Genomic DNA, 20,050 nt, shown 5'->3' with positions numbered 1-20,050 from the left:
TGGTAGTTTTGATTTGCGTTTCTCTAATAATTAGTGATGTTGAGCATCTTGTCACATGTGTTTTGGGCCATGTAGATGTCTTCTTTGGAGAAATATCTATTCACATCTTCCACCCATTTTTTCATCGGGTCATTTGCTTTTGATATTGAGCTGCATGAGCTGTTTGCATATTTTGGAGATTAATCTCTTGTCAGTTGCTTCACTTGCAAATATTTTCTCCCATTCTGAGGGTCTTTTCATCTTGTTTATGGTTTACTGTGCAAAAGCTTTTAAGTTTAATTAGGTCCCATTTGTTCGACTAATGAACTTTGTATCCACTCACTGTAGAATCAGGTAGCCTGTGTGTCCTGGGCCCAGGGACATAAAAAGTGCAGGCAAAGGCCTCACAAAAGTCACAGTAACAGTGCAACCCTGCCTCCCAGCCCCGGGGAAGGAGAAGACACCTGGCCCACCTTGCATCCATTGAGCGTCTCCTGGCCCATGCTGCTGCTGCTGCTGCTAAGTTGCTTCAGTTGTGTCCGACTCTGTGCGACCCCATAGACGGCAGCCCACCAGGCTCCCCCGTCCCTGGGGTTCTCCAGGTAAGAACACTGGAGTGGGTTGCCATTTCCTTCTCCAATGCATGAAAGTGAAAAGTGAAAGTGAAGTCGCTCAGTCGTGTCCGGCTCTATCGACCCCATGGACTGCAGCCTACCAGGCTCCTCCGTCCATGGGATTTTCCAGGCAAAAGTACTGGAGTGGAGTGCCATTGCCTTCTCTGCTCCTGGCCCATAGAGGGCCTCATTTTCCTCAGCTTCTCATCACATCAAGTAGTAGTTCTCTGTTTAGAACTGGCTGGGTCTTGGTGTCAGCTCCACCAGCTGTGGTTGTGGGACCCACCTTCTCCTGCCTCGGGAAAATCAACATCCCGCTCATCTCCAGCATTTCAGATCATCTCTGGTTCCCAAGACTCTCCAAACTCACAAGAGTGGCTCACGGGAAAGGTATGCTCTAGCTTGATGGCTTTCAAGGCTTTTTGTACAAAGACCTCCCTGTACCTGATCTTGTTTGATCCTCAGAACAAACACCTGGATATGGATAAATATTAACCTCCTTTATAACATAGGTGAACTGAGGCTCAGTTGGAGAACCTACGTGATTTGCCTAAGGTCAATCAGCTAGAAAGTGTAAAAGTCAGACCCAGGGCTCTCTGCATGAGACACAGTGCCAAACATCTCGCCTGTGGGTGACAGTGAGGGGCCCAGGAGAGAAAGTCTCCACAGCCCTGCCACTCCAATGTCTCCAGGGGACCCCTTCATGGATCCCAGGGATCTCAAGTATCATCTCTCCCTGAATAGCCAAGAAGTGAAAAGGGAAGGAGAGACTCCAAGTCAGCATTCCTGGGTACAACCCTCGGGAGGCCTCAGCCCAAACCGAACGGCAGGATTGGTGAGGTAATGTGGGGGTGGAGATGCCTCAGCCCCCCACACCATGTCCGCTGCCCTCTGCATTCCAGTGGACCAGTGAATTCAAACTCCACTTGGCCTAATGGGATAGCCTCCAGGTCATTGATCCTGCTGTGCTCCCTTCTCAGAAAACCTTCTCCACCCTCTGTGCTCCCCTGGGTCTCCGTGGACTCCTCGGATGCTAAGTATTATGACAACCTTATTGGTTACCCCCACCACCATTGTTGCCCTCCCGTTAGCAAATCATGAGCTCCTCCAGGGGTGGAACAGACTGCTGACACAGAGTAGGTTTCGAGCTAAATTGGATGCACATGAGCAGAAATTCCTTCCCCCTTCAAGGAATCTCATTATTCTCCGCTCTCCCCCTCTGACGCTGGTTCCCCTTTACAAGCCCCAAATCCCACCTCCTTCACTACCCAGTTCAAGGACCTCCCCTCCTCCAGAAGGCCTTCCCAGCTACTCCCGCCCTCAGTGAGCTCTTTGTCTCCTGAACTGTGGAGCTCTCAAAGGGATGTTTTGAGGATTCAGTCAGATAACGTAAATAAAATGTTAGAACATGATTTGGCACATTCCAAAGGCTGGATAAATTTGGACGCCTTGTGACTAAGAGATGCCTCTTTCTGCTTCTTCGTCTTGGCACAGTCTGAGAGCCACCAGGGGGCGCCCTCTGCACAAAAATTCCTGTCACCGAGGACGGGCTGGAGTGTCCTTCCCACTACCCCCCCCCCCCACCGACCCCGAGAACTGAGAGTGAGAGGTGGGGTTTCATTACCAAAAAGGTGGGTATATGAACTTCAGGTTATATGAAAGAGGAGTAGAAAGGATGAGGTGAATAATGGAAAGAACACCCTTTTGCCTGCTCCTTCGTTTCCTGATGGAGACTGAGGAAATGGGGTGTGCGTGCATCCGCGGTGCCTCCCAATAGCACATACTTGGTGCTTTCCAGGCAATGTGTTTTCTGACCTCTGTCTTCAATGCAGCCTTCTTCCAGTATTTCAGGAGGGTGAGTCTTTGCTATTTAGGAAAAACATGGCCACATCTATCCTTTCAGCCGTCCCATGAGAGTTCCATCAGCGCTCCCATTTTATGGATCAAGAAACTGAGTCCGAGAAGAATTCAGTGACACTTTTCTTGGATGCCCTGAGTAACAGACTCGCACCCCCTCGCAGGCCTAAATCCCTGGCATCCCTTCCACAGGCTCAGTTCTGTGTATTATCTCCTTTTATCTGGGTTGATGACCTTGTCTCACGCCCTCCTTCGCCTGAAAGCCACCGCCATCGGATCGGATTTTCCCGGCATGGATTTTCCCTTGGTTCCGCTCTACAGTACCCCGGGGCGGCAGGGACAGAGGCTGCCGCCGTCGCTCTGAACCCTAAGGGGTTAAGAGCTGTGTCCCGCCCCTTTTCCCGCCAGGCTGGCGGGAGTATGAATAGGCTCGCTCCCACTCCCGACTCCCAGTCGCTCCGGTTGCTCCTCGCCCCGCCCCGTCATTGTCCCCATCCGCGTCTTTTCCCTTCCGTCCCCAAAGCTTTGAGAGCTGCTGGCTTCTCCTGGTGCTCCGAGTCTCTCCACCTTCGGTGGGTCAGACGAGCAGGATGGAGGGCTGCCTGGGGGAGGAATCTTTTCAGATGTGGGAGCTCAACCGGCGCCTGGAGGCCTACCTGGCCCGGGTCAAGGCGCTAGAAGAGCAGAATGAGCTGCTCAGCGCGGAGCTCGGGGGTCTCCGGGCACAGGCCGGGGACACCTCCTGGAGGGCTCGTGCCGACGACGAGCTGGCGGCCCTACGGGCCCTCGTCGACCAGCGCTGGCGGGAGAAGCACGCGGCCGAGGTGGCGCGCGACAACCTGGCAGAAGAGGTGGAGGGCGTGGCGAGTCGGTGCCAGCAGCTGCGGCTGGCCCGGGAGCGGACCGCGGAGGAGGTGGCCCGCAGCCGGCGTGCGGTCGAGGCCGAGAAATGCGCCCAGGCCTGGCTGAGCACCCAGGCTGCGGAGCTGGAGCGCGAGCTGGAGGCTCTGCGCGTGGCGCACGAGGAGGAGCGCGCCGGCCTGAACGCGCAGGCTGCCTGCGCCCCCCGCGGCCCCGCTCCGCCCCGGGGTCCCCCCGCGCCAGCCCCCGAGGTGGAGGAGCTGGCTCAGCGGCTGGGCGAGGCGTGGCGTGGGGCAGTGCGCGGCTACCAGGAACGCGTGGCGCACATGGAGACGTCGCTGGGCCAGGCCCGCGAGCGGCTGGGCCACGCGATGCAGGGCGCCCGCGAGGGTCGCCTGGAGCTGCAGCAACTCCAGGCAGAGCGCAGCGGCCTTCAGGAGCGCAGGGCCGCGCTGGAGCAGAGGCTGGAGGGCCGCTGGCAGGAGCGGCTGCGGACCACTGAGCAGTTCCAGGTGAGGAAGCCGGGGGCGGGGACTGGGCAAGACAAGGCTTCAGGAAGTCCTTTTGGGGTTCAGAGACCTGGGAAGGGGAGTGGGCAGTGGGGGTGGCTGTAGATTTAGGGGCCACTTTTTAGAAAACCATGCCTGGTGCCGCCAGCCTGGACTCTCACAACTCTGGCTAGTGCAGGGTTGGAGGTTCAGATTCCTCTCAAAGCACACCTCGAAGGGCCGAAAGGCCCAAGACGTTGTAGCAGTCTCCTCCCTGTCTGAATGGCACCCTCCCACCCTGATGGCCCCTGGGCCCCTCCCTAGGCTCTGCTATCACTCAGAAGATGCTCAGGATTTGGCCTCTCAGTCTCCAAGTTCTCAACAGCCCTCCTCCCCCTGGCAGGAGAGGGTGAGGGGCCCTGGATGAGGGGCCACCAGCCCCTTCTCCCTTGTCAGGGCTCTTCAGCTCCTGAGTACATTCCAGAGGCCTGGGACAGCTGCTCCCCCTCACACTGCGCAGATGTGACCAGCAGCTGAGAAAACAGCCTCCTGCCTGGCCCAGACAGAGGTCTCACTATCCCCCACTCCCCCTTCAGAGGAGAAAGATTCCAGAACATGAGAACGTGTGGGAAGTGGAGGGGGCGGGGCCGAGGGTGGGGAGCGGGAGACAGTGGCTGGGACCCCGGCGGTTTGGCTTCCAGTCCTGCAGGCTCCAGGCCTGTTGATTAATCGTTTTTCCTTCTGCTTCCACTTTTCCCCCTTCTCCTACTCTCTGTAACCCATCTCCTCTCCTCCCTCACCTCCCCCTTCCTGTGGGAGTTGAATTCTGAGCCGCATGTGCTACCATTTAATCAGCATCCTCAGAGGAGGAGCCAGGCCGTGGGATAGGACTGAGAGGGGCCCTTTGCAGAGGCTCCAGAAGGGGGTTTTCTGGGCAGGGAGTGGGGTAGGGGAGGCAGGAATCTGCTCTGCGGAGAAGTTAATCAGGAAGCGAAGCTGCTGCTGCAGCAGCCAAGGGGGATGGAGGTGAGTGAGGGGGAAGGAGCCCTCCCCTTCACTGACTACCTCTGGGTTGCTCTGCAGCTGGCCGTGGAGGCCCTGGAGCAGGAGAAACAAGGCCTCCAGAGCCAAATCGCCCAGGTCCTGGAAGGTCGGCAGCAGCTGGCACACCTCAAGATGTCCCTCAGCCTGGAGGTGGCCACATACAGGTAGAGCCTGACCCTGACCCATGGGGATGCACAGATGCACAAGTCTATGTGGGGGCAGACTCCTCGCCTGAAGGGGCCCAGAGCCATGGGTGGGGTGGGGGCTCTGCCACCACTTGGTCCTGTGACCCTAGGCTGATCCCTTCCACCTAAGCCCACCTGCTCTCCTGTGGGTTTAAGACCAGAGAAGTATCCTGTGCCCAGGAGACCCTCCAAGGAGCGGTGATATAGCTGAGTGGGACAGCCTCGAAAGAGAAGGCTGGACACCTAGAGGTCATCTGCATCCAGAACATTACCCCCAAGGGGCTGAAAAGCCCAGTCCCTGTGTGTGCACACTCACACCAAGAGGGTGATGTCCTTGAGCAGCCTCAGGAAGGAGGAACCGCAGGTGTGGGCTGGTGGCACCGACTTGCCACCTGACCTGGGCCTCAGTCTCCCGGTCTGGAGGATGGGAGATGGGCTAGGTGACAACCAAAGTCCCTTCCATCCTGAATGTCCAGGGGCCTGACTCCTATCAAGCCTTGGTGCCCTTGGCCTTGGCCTTGCCCAGCCCATCTACTGACCATACCCTGTTGGCTCAGGAAAGGTTGAGACCAAGGAAGTGCTGCTTCTCTGGCTCTGTGGCCTTGGGCAAACCCACAGTCTCGCCTGGGAAACTGATCTGGTTAGCCAAGGCCCCACTGATGGAACCTGAGGAAGGAAGGGGCTTTGCCATGGTGAAGGATTGCGTACTGCAAGCCCGAAGGGTGGGGCCAGGGCTGGAGAGCCTATGAAGACAATGCCCCGAGAATCCACTGACGAACAAAAGCAGGGGCCCCGGAAAAAGCTCAGGAGGGGAGGGGAGGCAGGGTCCAGAGGAGGAAAGTCAGTGAGGCTCCAAGGATGAGAAGGAAGGGGCTCCACCTCCACAGAGATCAGAGAGCAGCTCGGTGCTACAGCAGGAAGAACCGAGAAAATGCTAACCAGACTCAGAGATGATGAAGAAGAGCACAGAGCCGATAGATGTTCGGATAACTTGTTGATTTGATCAGTCCTCCTTCCCTGCAACTGGTCCCCGCCTTCTTAGTCCCCATGGGACACTAAGGCAGGGGCGTGGACACAAAGACCTTCATTGCCCTGAAAGGCTTGGGATCCAGACTACTTAGAGATCCCCAGATAAGAGCCTTGACCCCTTGTCAAACCACTGAGGGGAAAGGTCTGGGCAGGCTTAACCTGGGTTTTGAGGCATGAAAAGGATTTGGAGAGAGGGAGCTGAATTCTTTTGTTTTTGTCTGTAACCAGCTCTGGGGGCCCTGGGGGAGGAGGAGGAGGAGGAGGGGGGAGCCTATCCCATGGGAACGGCCTGAGAATTCCCACTTCCCCAGGGAAGCCCCCTCCTCAGACCCTCCAGATGGCGGTGTGGACAAAGGCAGCAATTAGCATGAGAATCGGCCCCCCACCCGGAGGATGAGGTCATAGGCCTGGGATGGGGAGGGGACTAGTCTAAGCGCTGTGTGGGGGTGTGTGTACACTGTGTCAACTGTGTGGGAACCGCTTGTGTGTCTGTGAGTCCAGCTGTGTGTTCAAATAAGTGTGTGACTCTGTGTGAGCAAGTGTGTGCTATCTGTGGGTGTGACCATGTGATTTCATGGGCAGAGCCAAGCACAACCCCATTGTGGCTTTTGTGTGATAGTGGTGAAAGTGAGGAGGAGGCCTGCCAGGCGGGGCCTGTGACTTCCCCCTGGCTGGCTGGCCTGCTGGCCTGTGGGCAGAGGGCTGACCCGGCTTTTCTTCCTTCGTCCCCAGGACCCTCCTAGAGGCTGAGAACTCACGGCTGCAGACACCTGCAAGCGGTTCCAAGGCTTCCCTCAGCTTTCTGGGTAAGAGGAGGGGCCAGGTTTCCCCCAGAACTTTACCTTTGCTTCCTCTTCATACCCCAGAGCGATTTATTTTTTGAGATGAGAAGCAGGAAAGCCTAATTCTTGACCCCATGGCCCCTAACATCAATGAGCATGCTCTTAGCCCAGCCCAAAAAAGGCAGGAGCAGGGTCAGGGTACTCCTCCCCATCCCAGCTGATCTGTCCTGACACCATTTCCCCCTCTTTGCCTTTCCAGACCCTAAGCTGGAGCTACATTTCCCTGGGACCCCAGAGGGCCGGCGTCCGGGACCTCTGCTTTCTGTCCTGAGCCCTACTCCCCTCTCCTCACCTTTGCCTGGTACCCTTGAAACACCTGTGCCAACCTTTCTGAAGAGCCAGGAATTCCTTCAGGCTCGCACCCCGACCTCAGCCAGCACCCCCATCCCACCCACCCCTCAGGCTCCCTGCCCTGCTGTAGATGCCGAGATCAGAGCCCAGGATGCCCCTGTGTCTCTGCCCCAACCACGAGTTGGGAGGCAACAGGTGCCAGAAGTCATGTGGGCTGAAGCCAAGGTGGCCATCCCCGCCAGCGTCCTGCCAGGACCAGAGGAGCCTGGGGGCCAGCAACAAGAGCCCAGTCCAAGCCAGTCCCCTGAAGATCATGCCTCCCTGGCTCCAGCCCTCAGCCCTGACCACTCCAGTCTAGAGACCAAAGATGGAGAACCCAGTGCATCTAGAGAGTCCAGCAGATCCCAGGAGGAAGATGAAGGCCAACTCTGGGGCTGACAGAGAAAGAAACAGTGGTAGAGGCCAAAGCAGTGAGCAGCTTGCAGCAGGAAACATGTCAAGAAGAGGCGGGTCTGGACGTGAAAGAAATCCAAGATGCCCAGGGCCCTTTGGAAAAAGAAGCTCTGAACTCTCTGGAAGAAGAGATTCAAAAGCCATCGATTCCACTGGAAAAACAGAGCCATGAGACTATAAGATCTCTAGAGAAGGAGAATCTGGAATCTCTGAGGTCTTTGGAAGAAGAGAACTTAGAAACACTAAAAATACTAGAAAAGGAGAATCAAGAATTATTGAAGTCTTTAGAAGGAAAGGAAACAGAGGTAATGAGATCTCTAGAAAAAGAAACTCTAGAACTACTTAAGCCTATAGGAAAAGAGGATCCACAGACATTGCCATCTCTAGGAAAGGAGAATCAAGAAATAATGAGGTCTCTTGAAGTTAATGTAGAGACATTCTTATATCCAGGAAAGGAAAATCAAGAATTAGTGAGGTCTTTAGAAGAGGAGAACGCTGAGTCATTGAGAACTCTAGAAAAGGAGAGTCAAGAGCCACTGAGATGTCAAGAAGTAGAGAACCAGGGAACACTGAGACTCCTAGCCAAAGAGAATCAGGAGCCACTGAGGTCTCTAGAAGAAGAAGACCAGGAGACGTCAAGACCGCTAGGGAAAGAGAATCATGAATCCCTGCGGGCTCCAGAAGATGAGAATCATGAGGCTTTGAGACCTCTAGAAAGAGACAAACCAGAGTCCCTGAGTTCTTTAGAAGAAGACCAGGAGGCAGTGAGACCTCCAGAAAGAGAAGACCAGGAGCTGCTGAGGTCTCTAGAAAAAGAAGACCAGGAGCCACTGAGGTCTCTAGAAGAAGACCAGGAGGCAGTGAGACCTCTAGAAGAAGAAAACCAGGAGCTGCTGAGGTCTCTAGAAAAAGAAAAAGAGGAGTCACAGAGGTCTCTAGAAGACCAGGAGGCAATGAGACCTCTAGAAGAAGAAAACCAGAAAACCAGGAGACCCAGGAGGCAATCTCTCTAGAAAAGAAAAACAGGAGCCGCTGAGGTCTCTAGAAAAAAAAAAACAGGAGGCGACTTAGACCTCCAGAAGAAGAAAAACAGGAGCCGCTGATGTCTCTAGAAGAAGACCAGGAGGAAATGAGAGCTTTAGAAGACCAGGAGACAGTGAGACCTCTAGAAAAAGAAAAACAGGAGTCACTAAGGTCTCTAGAAGACCACGAGGCAATGAGACCTCTAGAAGAAGAAAACCAGGAGCCGCTGAGGTCTCTAGAAAAAGAAAAACAGGAGGTGATGAGACCTCCAGAAGAAGAAAAACAGGAATTACTGAGATCTCTAGAAGACCAGGAGGCAATGAGATCTCTAGAAGAAGAAGGCCAGATGACATTGAGCCCTCTAGAAAAAGTGAAACCAGAGACACTAAAGTCTCTTGGAAAAGATCAGGAGATAGTTAGACCTCTTGAAAAAGAGAATCAAGAGTTATTGAGGTCCCTAAATGAAAAGAGTACAGAGGCAGTGAGGTCTTTAGAAACAGAGACTCCAGAACCACTAAAGCCTACAGAAGAGGAAAACCTGGAAATACTGAAACCTCTAGAAAAGGAAAGTCAAGAGCCACTGGGGTCTGTGGAAGGGAACCATGAGACACTGAGACCCCCAGAGAAGGAGAATCAAGAGTCACTGGGCTCTCTGGCAGAGTGGAATGTGGAGAATTTGCAGTCTCTAGAGGAGGCCGACAAGGGAAGTCTAAGGCACTTGGAAGAGGAAGAGGACGTGGAGCAGGAAGAGAGTCAGGCGTCACTGAGGCCCCTGGAGGAGCAGGGGCAGGAGCTGCCACTCTCTGCACAGCAGCAGAAGTGGGGAGATGCAATGCAGGGGGACCAAGAACTGGATCAGGAGCAGCCCCCGGGGAGGGCTGGAGTGGACAGTGGGGATGGGGCAGAGCTGGAACTGAAAGAACTGGATAGCTCCCCTGGGGAGGGGGAGGTGGTGGAGCAGGGGCAGCTGCAGCTGACAGCCACAGGTGAGGCCTGGGGCCCAGGTGAGGGGCAGCCAGGCAGCCCTGAGCCCAAAGAGCAGAGGCTCCCAGCTGAGGGTGCCGGAGGGGCAGGAGGCGCTGTGGGCCTCCAGGACCCTGAGGAGCAGCCAGAGCAGGTGGGGGCCCTGGGCCTCCCGGCTGCCCAGGGAATGTCAGAGGTGATGGAGCCCGAGTTGGAAGATGAGGATGTGGCCCCAGGGGGTGGCCGAGCCTCCCCAGAGGTCACCTTGGAGTTAGAGAGGGCCATGGGCAGGTCTGAGGGAGTGGAACGGGGACCCGAGCAGGAGGCAGTAAAGCTGGAGGACCCAGGTGGCCTGGCCAGAGAGGAGGTGATGGAGCCACCCCTGGGGGAGGGAGGTGTGGCAGCAAAGAAGGTACAGGGCTTGGAAGGGCCCAGAAAGGAGCTGGAGGAGGCAGGCACTCTGGAGCCTGAGTCAGGGAAGAGCAGAGACCCGCTGGAGACTCCTAGGGACTGGGAGGAGTCAGAATCTGGGGCCCTTGGGAAAACAGAGGAGCCAGTCTCAGCTGAGACCTTGTGGTCTCACGAGGGAAGTGATACCCTCCAGCGCAGGCCCCTGGGGTCAGAGGGAGCTGAGGAGGATGCCAAACCACTGCTGGGGCCCCCCAGTCTGAGGCCCACTGAGTCCTGCTCGCCCAGCCTAATCCCTGAAGATGCCCCTGGGCCCCAGCCCCTGGCTGAGGGGAACCAAGAAGCCAGCTGGGGGCTGGAGGGCAGGGCTGAGGTCCTGGGAAAGGCAGGAGGTGAGCAGGAGGATCTGGGCTCTGGGGGGATCCCTGAGGGCCTCCAGGAGGAAGGGGAGGAGAGCAGAGAAGAGAGCGAGGCGGATGAGCTAGGGGAGACCCTTCCTGACTCCACTCCCCTAGGCCTCTACCTCAGGTCCCCCGCTTCCCCCAAGTGGGACCTGCCTGGAGAGCAGAGGCCCTCCCCTCAAGGGGAGCCCAGAAAAGAAGGCTGGGGTCCTGTGGTCCCAGCCTCCAAGAGCCTTGGGGCCCAGCCCTCAGAGGAGGAAGAAGAGGAGGGAGCTGAGGAGGAGGAACGTGGCCATGATTCTGAGCTGTCGGAAGAGTTTGAGGACCTGGGGACTGAGGCTTCTCTCCTTCCCGGGGTCCCGGGGGATGGGGAAGAACCTCTGAGCCAAGTGCCCCAGCTGCTCCTGGAGCCTGCAGCCTGGGATCGTGATGGTGAATCTGACGGATTTGCAGATGAGGAAGAGAGCGGGGAGGAGGGTGAGGAAGAAGATGAAGAAGAGGGGAGGGAGCCAGGGCCAGGGCATTGGGGGCCAGGGCCCTCTGTGGGCAGCCTCCCCGCCCTGAGCGGCCCTCAGGGAGGGCACCTCCTGGGGTCTGAGACCATGGGTGTCAGTGTCCCCTGGGACGATGGCCCAAGGGGTGCGGCAGCCGACGCCCCCGTGACTGCCCTGGAGACCGAGTCCCAGAACAGCACTGAGGCCTCAGGCTCAGAGGAAGAGTCTGATGCTGCTCCCCTGGAGACGGAGGACCAGGTCCCTGGCCCTCTGGGGACCCTCAGCGGGGTGGAGGACACCCTTGATGGTGGTGGCCCAGGCCCCAGCCTGAAGGAAGAGCTGGAGCGCGTGAATGGGGGCGTGGTGAACGGGCTGGAGCAGTCCGAGGGGGGAGGCCAGGGGAAACCGGGGGCTGCTGGGGGGGACCGAGGGAGCCCCTCAGAGGAGGAGGGGGCTTCCCTGAAGGCCCCATGGGCAGGGGCTCCTCTTCACCTGGGCCAAGGCCAGTTCCTGAAGTTCAGTCAGAGAGAAGGTGATGGAGACTCCTGGTCCTCAGGGGAGGACTAGAGAGAGCTCTCCTACACGGAGGCATTGGGTGGAGGGGCGTCCCCAACCCCCTCCCTGCTCGGGGCTGCACCCTTAACCTGCACTCTCTTGACCTGTGGTTTCTATCCCAGAGGCCCGGTTGGCCAGGGGGAAACGGGTGTGGCAAAGGGGCCCGGTCCAAGCGTGGAGACTCCGGGAATAGCTGCCAGCCCCCTGGCCTCTGCATAGCGGGGACAGCCTGCCTGCACTGTCCCGTGGGGCTGAAGCCAACTGAACCTGAAGGACTAGCCCCTCCTTTCCACCGCAGCTCCTTTCCTCCCATCCCATTAGCTGGAAAAGAACAGGGCTCAGCGGCCCTTCCAAAGGGAGGGGCTGTGGTGTTCCATGTGCCAGGGCTTACCAGCTCTGCCCTTCCTCCCTACACCCTCATGAGATGGTTGGCTGGTGGCTAATGAGGGTGAGGGGGTGCTCCTGTGTCCTGACCCCCCCATAGACCTGCCATGTTGTGGCCCCATCTGGCTCATCCCCGCCTGAATAAAGTAATGCCTCCGCCTACAAAGTCTGGACTCTTCCTTCCTCAATTCAGGGGGGCCTCAGGGTTGACGCAGAGGCAGAAGAGCCGGGGTAGAGGGGAGCAGGAGATGCTGGTCTTGGGGAGGGGCTGCCTGCTGGGGAGAGAAGATTCTGGAAGGCCTCATGGTGGAGACAAGCCAGGCAGGGGAAGGCTGGGGGTGCCAACCCAGGTGACCTTGGCGCCTGCAGAAACCAGGCTTGTCATCATCTCTGCCCACAGCGCTGATTACAGGGATTAGGGCTTGGGGCCACCCCCACCCTCGTATGTCCTCCCTGCCAGCCCCTCAGCGCCGCCAGCATAATAAGCCCCCTTGCCCCCAAACCCAAACAATTGTCTGGCCTTGGTGTCTGTTCAGACTGGCCGGGTCAGAGCCGGGTGAGGGAAGAAGGAGGTCTGTTCTGCCTCAGTCTGGCTGTGTGGCCTCAGGTCAGTGCTCAACTTCTCTGAACCTCAGATTCTGCCACACAATGACAGACATGGGCCTCCCAGGGCAGAGAGAGCAGGGAGCAGGCTAGGAGAAGCCAGCGGGTTACAGGTTAGATCTTCAGTAGGACCTCCTTGCAAGCGGAAGCAGGAGACAGGGAAGACAAGAAAGTGGAGGTGAGGGGGGATAAACTGAAGCTGTCTGGTGAAACGAAAGAGCAGTGATGGGATATGCTGATGCCTGGGGTTAGACTGGGGGTCCACCCAGCCACAGCAACTTCCCAAGAATACCCCCCTTCCCAGGAGTTCTCTGGGTCCCTGTATAGAGCCAGGAGGGACCAGGGGTGCCCGGATTAGGCTGCGCTTGAAGGCCTTGTAGTCAGGATACCCAAATAGAAGCCACTCCCCCATCTGAGCTCTGGAGGGAAGAAAAGCAGGCCAGCGACACCTAAATACTCTAGGTGGGGGTGGGGCAGGAGCTGCCAGACGAATGTTCTCGGTTGGAGAGACAATCCCAAGGCCAGAGGCAGGCCCTTTCTTTTCTTGGGCCTCAGGCTGAGGCCAGGGGAAGATAACAAGATGAAATCTCAACCCCTCTGACTTTAGCTCGTCCTCCCAACAAGGAGGGGGTGGATAGGAGGCCCCCGACAGGACCCCACTGTCTGCTTCTCTACCCACACCTTCTCTGCCTTCTGGGAGTTTCTGTGTTGGTTATCCAGGCCTCCCATTTCACACACACCCTGGCCCTTGGGGTCTAGGATGCTGGCGGCCCTCCTGGCCTCCACTGTCCTTCCTGTGCCCATTGCTAACAAGGCCATGTCTGATCTCACCAGGCTGCCAGGCTGGGGGCCAACACACTGGCATCCGGGCAAATAAGGCCCCCTCCCTGCTCCTCTGATGGGACAGACGAGCCCTGTACTTGGTCTCCCCAGGCCCTCGAGCACCCCCACTTAGGCGAAGGGCCAAGGACAGAGGCTGAGTCCTTCCCTGTGTCCGGGCCATCCTGCCACCGCCCAACACACACACACCAGGGCCCCTAGTCCCCTGCAGAACTATAGCCATTTCTGCTGACATCTCTAAGAGGGGGAGGAATGTCAGTTAGACAGAAGTGAGGACTCTCTAAAGGAGGTATGGCATGGGAGATGTGTCCTCTCTGGCAATGGAAGTCTGTGCAGCTGGAGAAATAACGGTTGGACGGAAACAGGGACTGTCAGCTGCTACTGGGGCATGTACTGTGCGCCACGGACCACGCTAGCGTTGGGAGTCCAGGGTTCCTGACCCGGAAAGCTCTGCCTTCTAACTGAACAAGGGCTTCTGAGTGGAAATCATATTCGGAAATGGAGACAGGCAGGAGACTGTGGGAGCAGACAGCAGGCTCCCACCTGATCTGAACTGGGGGAGGCTGGGAGGAGGTGGTCAGGGAGGGCTACTCTAGGAGCCTAAAAGAGGAGCTGGAGCTGGCAGGTGTAGGGAGGAGGAGACAAGAGGAGGGGGAGGACAAGCATTCTAGCCAGAGGGAACAGCATGTGGAAAATCCTGGGGCAGGAAGACAAGTTTGTGCATTTGACGGACAGAACGAAGGCTTGTGTGACCAGAAGGTGGAGAGTGAGGGGTAAAAAGGTTCACAGTAAGGCTAAAGAGGAGTTGGGGGCCAGGGGGCTAAGGCCTCCCTAGGCAACCAGGAAATACGGCTTTCATCCTAAGGGAAATGAGTCTCCGAACTTTCCGGCTGCTGTGTGAGAGTGGATTGGGGTAGGTAGAAGGGCTTCAGGGTCTTGCCGTGGTCCAGGCAGGGGATGAGGGTAGCAGGGGGACTGCAGAGCAAGCGCAGAAGGGAAGCAGAGTCTCAGGACTTGGTGATCCACTGTGGGAGACAGAAAGGTGGCGGCTCAGATGGTAAAGAATCCACCCGCAATGCAGGAGACCCAGGTTCAATCCCGGGGTCAGGAAGATCCCCTGGAGAAGGAAATGGCAACGCACTCCAGTATTCTTGCCTGGAGAATTCCATGGACAGAGGAGCCTGATGGGCTACAGTCCAAGAGGTCACAAAGAGTCGGACACGACTGAGTAACACTTCACTTTACTTCTGGCCTAGAGGTCACCCAGAACAGAGCCCCCAGGAACTCCAGCTGGGAGGACACTTGGGCAGGAGCCTGAGAAGGAGGACCAGGGGACTGTGGTCCCTCGGAGACGGTGTTGTCTCGAAAGCCCTGGGACAGCGTGGCCTTGGTCTGACACGGTGCCTGGGGGCCCAAGGGTGCTCAGTAACCACAGACTGAATAAATAAGTGAATGAATGAATGACTGTGATGAGGTCAGACAACAGGAAGCATTCGGGAGGGTGGAGTCCCAGGGGAGGGAACCAGGAGGCTGCTCCCGCCATCCCCCAACCCTCCCCAGCACAAGGACAAGTGGGAGGTTATTCTGGGGCCTCCTCTGGGTAAATATAGCCTCTGAACGGGGTGGGGGCAGGGTGGGGGGCCGGAGGTGGCTTCCTCGGTTTGTTTGGGGCACTTCCTTATAAGGCTGTGCAGGCCGAGGCGCCTGGGAGGGTGAGGTCAGGGGCTGAGTTCTCCATTCAGCCCAGCCTGATGCTGTCCCTGCCGCCCTGCCGCCGGCTGCTGCCAGAGTCCCAGAGGAAATCAAAGGCCTGGGCTTTGGGCTCTGGCCAAGGGAGCTCAGAGTGCGGCCTCTTAAAGAGCCCCTTCAGCCTCATGTCTACGCAGGAACCCAGTCTAGGGTGGGACAGGGGGTCTGTCCAGGGTCCTCTCAGAAAGTGATGCCGGAGGCCTCGGTTTTCCCATCTGCACAATACCGCTCAGACTGGGTCATTCCCTGAGGCTCCATGCAGCTAAGAGACCCCGCAGCCTAACCTCTACCCTTCCCACTGCAGGGTCTACACTTTTTGCTCTGATCTCTCCCTGGTAGCTCAGCTGGTAAAGAATCCATCTGCAATGCAGGAGACCCTGCTTCAGTTCCTGGGTCAGGAAGATCCCCTTGGAGAAGGGAACAGCTACCAACTCCAGTATTCTTGCCTGGAGAATCCCATGGACAGAGGAGCCTTTTGGGCTAGAATCCATGGGGTTGCAAAGAATCAGACACAACTGAGCAACTTTGACTGGAGACCAAAGACTCAGAGTCCACTCATTGCTTCCCGAGGCCCTGGCCCCTCAGCTCCCCACTCTCAGCCCCTCCTTGGGGCACCAGCTGCTGCCACTTGACCCTGCGGTGTCACAGCTGCTGTCAGAAATGCCGTCCTGTCAGGCAGGCCTGGAGGAATGTGATTTAATTTCAGCTGGAATGTGCCCTCTGCGGCTGCCCCTAGAAAAGGGAGCGAATGGACACTAAGCCCACCTAAGCCCAGGAAACCCAAGAAGGCTCTGGGCTTGGGGACAGGCCCCTGGGTCCCTGTGAGGCCCCCACTCCCACCCCAGAGGGAATGGTAAGTTTCAGGACAGGCGCTGCAGCAGAAGACGTCATGTGAATGCCGCTCTACTGGATCAAGGGAGGACCCAGGTACCCGTTCCAAAGTCCTCAGGCCCACTTGGAAAAGACAAAGGGGAGTCTCAAGTGAGCCACCAGGGAAGAGAATTTTTGGCTCACGGGCAGGAAGAGGGACAGAATAGCCTCAAGTGAGGGCCCGAGGAGTCTGCGATCAGAAGCAAGGGAAACACCGTCCTCTGTTTCCTCTTTGATGATCCAAAGATTCCACATCCATCTCTCCATCCACCCTGGGGGCTCCTCTCCCTTCTCCCCTCCCTTTCTAACACAGCACCCCCACAGCCAGATCGTTTTTCTTTCCCAACATTTGAGAAGTAATAGACTCTGCCTCCTGCTCCCCGACCCTCGCCCCAACGCCACCAACCCAAGGTCTCCAAAGTGGACACCCCTCCTGTAACCTAACTCCTGTTTCTCATGCTGTCACGTCTGGCCCCCCTCTTTCCCCAAAGGGACAGACCCCAGGCCCCAGAGTCCCAGGTCCGAGAGGCCCCTTTGGTCTTCTCCTCTTGCAGTCAAAAGCTCCCCTCCCCACAGCCCTTATTCACTCTCCCCACCCCCATGACTCAGCTGTGGCACCAGAAATAAACCGAGGCAGGTGCCAGGGGGCCACTGTCGAGGAACCACCTCCCAGCAGCTGCGGGCTCAACTGCTGACAAGCGGAGCCCAGGGGCCCAGGAGGGGTGGCTGGGAGACTTCAGTTTCAGGGGTGGGGAGATGTCTGGCCCCCTCCTCCGTCTTCCCTGCTAAGGAGAGACACCCCCTCGCTGTCAGCCTCACAGACCCCCTCTCCTTCCTGTCTCCCCCTTTCTGCCTCTCCTCATCTTTCACTCTTCCACTTCCTCCCCTCCCTCCTCCCTGGCTGCTTCCCAACTCTTGAATCCTTTGATGTCTCCTGGATTCCCTCTTTTTCTATTGGCCTCATTTCCCTGGAAGTTCTGTGTTGAAAGAGAACTTCGGTTTACCTTGATGGGGATAAAGGTGCAGAAAGACATTCTTGCCAAGGATACTAAGAATCCTAAGATGCCACTTGGGGTCCAAAGAACATGGGCCCAGGGGTGTGGGCTGCTCCTTGGCTCGAGTCCAAAGTGGTCAAGCAACAGGCTTCCCTCTGTTAACGGCTTCTAAAGACCTCGAGGAAGAATCATCAGGGAATAAACACAGAGGTCACAAGATCTACCCACTCAGAGTGTTGATAAGAGTCTAGAGTCTTTCAGCGGAGAATTTCCTCCCAGAGTTCTTCCTTCTCCCTCTTTGCTTTTCTCTCCTCTCCTTCCCAACCTTTTCTCCTGCTCTGCCTCAGGCTTCCAGTTCTCCCTTCTCAGGAGGAAGCAGGCAGTTTTACAGGAGGCAGACAGGAAGTGAGATCTCAGGAAGGACCTCTAGCCTGGGGAACAGAGGAAGCTTTCCACTGCTGGAAGCCGGGTACCTGGACCCTCACTCCCGGCAGGGTCTGACTGCCACTCCTGGGGAAAGCTCTCCCGCCCACGGGGGTCTGACAGGCTGAGCATTTTTGGAAGTCTTTGGGAGCTACTGTGTCTCAGAAGGCAGCCAGGACAATGGGGCCCTGTCTCTCTCTGCACAGGAGACAGGCTCACAGACAGAGCCTCAGGACTGGGACAAAGGCACCAGTGAGGTCAGGGCAGGGTGCGGGAGTCGAAGTGGGAGAGTGGGAGAGGAATGGGGAAGGGGGATGTGGGTCAGAGCAGCCTGAGCAAAGCCGGGGACTCTGGTGGATGGAGGACCTCTGGAAAACCCACCTCCCTGGGCTCTCAGGCCCATTCTCAATGCTCAAACCCCTAATCTAGGCTGGGCCTCCTCTCTCCACATAGACTCAGACATCCTCCGACCTCCCTCAACCCCAGGGGAAAGGAAACCCTGTGGGGGACCCCATTTTAGACATGTGGGAAGGTGGCTGGAGCTTAACCACATATCCAGGGGCTTGGTCAGCTGTCTGCTGTGTCCTGGAGGCCGAGGTAGATACAGGTGGGCCCCTATTCGAGCTGCCCAAAGAGATGGGGCTGACACTCCATGAGGGGCCAAGTCCCCCTGTTCAAGCCAAGAGAGGCCACACACACACACACTGGTCCAGGGGTTAGTTTCTGTACAAGGTGCTGAGTCATCCCTAGACCAGCTCTCTCTTCCCCAGGAAGCCCAACAAAGCCAGGAGCAGGCTTCCGTTTCCGGCAGCCCTGCCTAAGCAGCTCAGCAGGTGTCAGGGGAAGAAGGGGGAGGATTCTCACTCCAGCCCTATATCTACCTCTGGAACTCTCTTTATCCACTGATCAGTGATGGTGGATCCCTGCCTACTGCTGTCCTGGAGATTCAGAGAGAAAGCTGATGAAAGGCTGGGAAACCAAGCCCCCTTCCAGCTCACCACCAGAGGTCTCTCGGGGAAATTCAACCTGCTACCTAAACTCTATCTCTGTGAGGATATGTTTCTCAGACAACCTCCCTTAAGAACCCAAGGACAGACACTTCCCCTTCCTCAGCCTTCTTTTCAGACCCCATCTTCAAAGGCCCACTTTGGGCTTGATCCACTTACAACTCCAGCCTAATGCTCTCGACCTCCCTGACGGTGCAGCGCGTGGGCAACTGCAGGGTAATAGAGGGTAAAGCGGGGTTCTGCTCTGGCCCCAGGATCATCTTCCTGGCAGCTCCATAAGGAGCAGCCCTGCTCCCTAGCCACGCTAGGCTGGGTGGGGAGGGCAGAGGCTGGGGCAGGAGAGCCTGGGCGAAGAGAGGAATGTGGCTCTTGGTGGCAGGTAGGCCTGGGAGGCCAGTGCTGGCGTCTCAGAGATCAGCTGGCTTGGGGTTTACATACCTGGGGAAGGCCCAGCGAGGCAGGAATGGCCTGGGAGCCCCTAGCTGCCCCAAACAAGCACTTGTCTTTCTCTGTACTCTCTCCTGTCTGGGTCTCTTCATACCGCCCTCTCTAAACCTCTTGCTCCTCTGGGTCTGTTGTCCTGTCCTTCAGCTTTATCAGGTTTTACTGACTTCTACAAAAGGGGATAAGAAATGCCTGCTTGTGTGAATGTGATGCAACAGTGGGCACAAGCAGAAGTGTGTACACACGACAGTGTGCACACGTGTATTCATGAGTGTGGCCAAGTGTGGGGAACTGCAGCAATAAGATTCATCCCCATCAGGAAGACAGACGGCACCCTGACACACACTTTCACCAGGAGGCACAAGGCACAATTCAGTGCACTGCGATGAGGCACACACACAGCCGGTCATTCTCTTTTCAGTGTTCAGAGAATGACCTCATCATCTCATTCTCCGCTGACTCACAGACCCCAGGGCCAGCTCAGCCTGGCCGGAAGTCCTACCCTCCCCCTGTCCCTAGCTCCGCAGCCAGCCGCCCCGCTTCTCTTCCCAGGGCGCTCCTCAGAAAGACAGATCGCCGGCGCCCCCTGGCGGTACCCTGGGACTCCTACTGGTTGGCTCCACCCACGCACGCGCGCACAGGCACGCTCAGGCCGACTTGCCTGCAGCCGCAGCGCCATCTGCTGGCCACTGCCTACGGGCCTCGCAGGTCATTCCCCAGAGCCCAGCCCGCCGCAAGGCTGGGGAATCTCTTCTCTGTGCTTGTTTCTTTGTTCCTGCATCTCTCCTCCTGCTGGAATAGGCCTGCTTGAAGTGTAACCCCCTTCGTTCCCTTCACGCTCACTCTCCTTGCGAGAACTCCCCTCTAGAACCTCAGAACGGGGACACCAGGCACCCACCTCTCTTCCTCTCTGAACCCTCAGCCCCTTTCTCCCCAGACTGAACTCCAGTCTGCTTTACTGGACACTGGGCACTCCAGCTTCTTCCAAATATCCTTACGCTGTTTCCCAAACCCTGTGTTTCATTCATTCCATAAACACTGGACTATTCTGTGCCATGAACTCATATCCACTGACATCTTGACTTCACTGACCTTCAGAAACTAACAAATACAGGTCTATATCCTGTAAGGCCCGGCCCAACTCCACTTTTTTCTCTCTCTTTCACACACACTCACACACACACACACACAGGCATCAGACTTGCTTGGGCTCAAATGCAGCTTTATTTTCTGCTTGTTTTACAGGTA

General features: G+C 57.0%; 1 protein-coding gene across 1 annotated transcript; it reads left to right on the top strand.

The window, feature by feature from the left end:
* The first annotated feature begins 2,890 nt into the window (after positions 1 to 2,890).
* On the top strand, positions 2,891 to 12,037 carry NES (nestin). Its single transcript, XM_070367362.1, is given in 7 exon segments — positions 2,891 to 3,823; positions 4,883 to 5,007; positions 6,790 to 6,863; positions 7,099 to 7,623; positions 7,626 to 8,649; positions 8,651 to 8,711; positions 8,713 to 12,037. Coding segments are annotated over 7 exon segments (5,379 nt in total). The 5' UTR covers positions 2,891 to 3,040; the 3' UTR covers positions 11,500 to 12,037.
* Positions 12,038 to 20,050: the final 8,013 nt, after the last annotated feature.

The sequence above is a fragment of the Bos mutus genome, chromosome 3, assembly GCF_027580195.1.
Source record: "Bos mutus isolate GX-2022 chromosome 3, NWIPB_WYAK_1.1, whole genome shotgun sequence".
NCBI lineage: Eukaryota > Metazoa > Chordata > Mammalia > Artiodactyla > Bovidae > Bos > Bos mutus.
The sequence above is the reverse complement of the archived record's forward strand: the minus strand, read 5'-3'. Positions and strand labels throughout refer to the sequence as shown.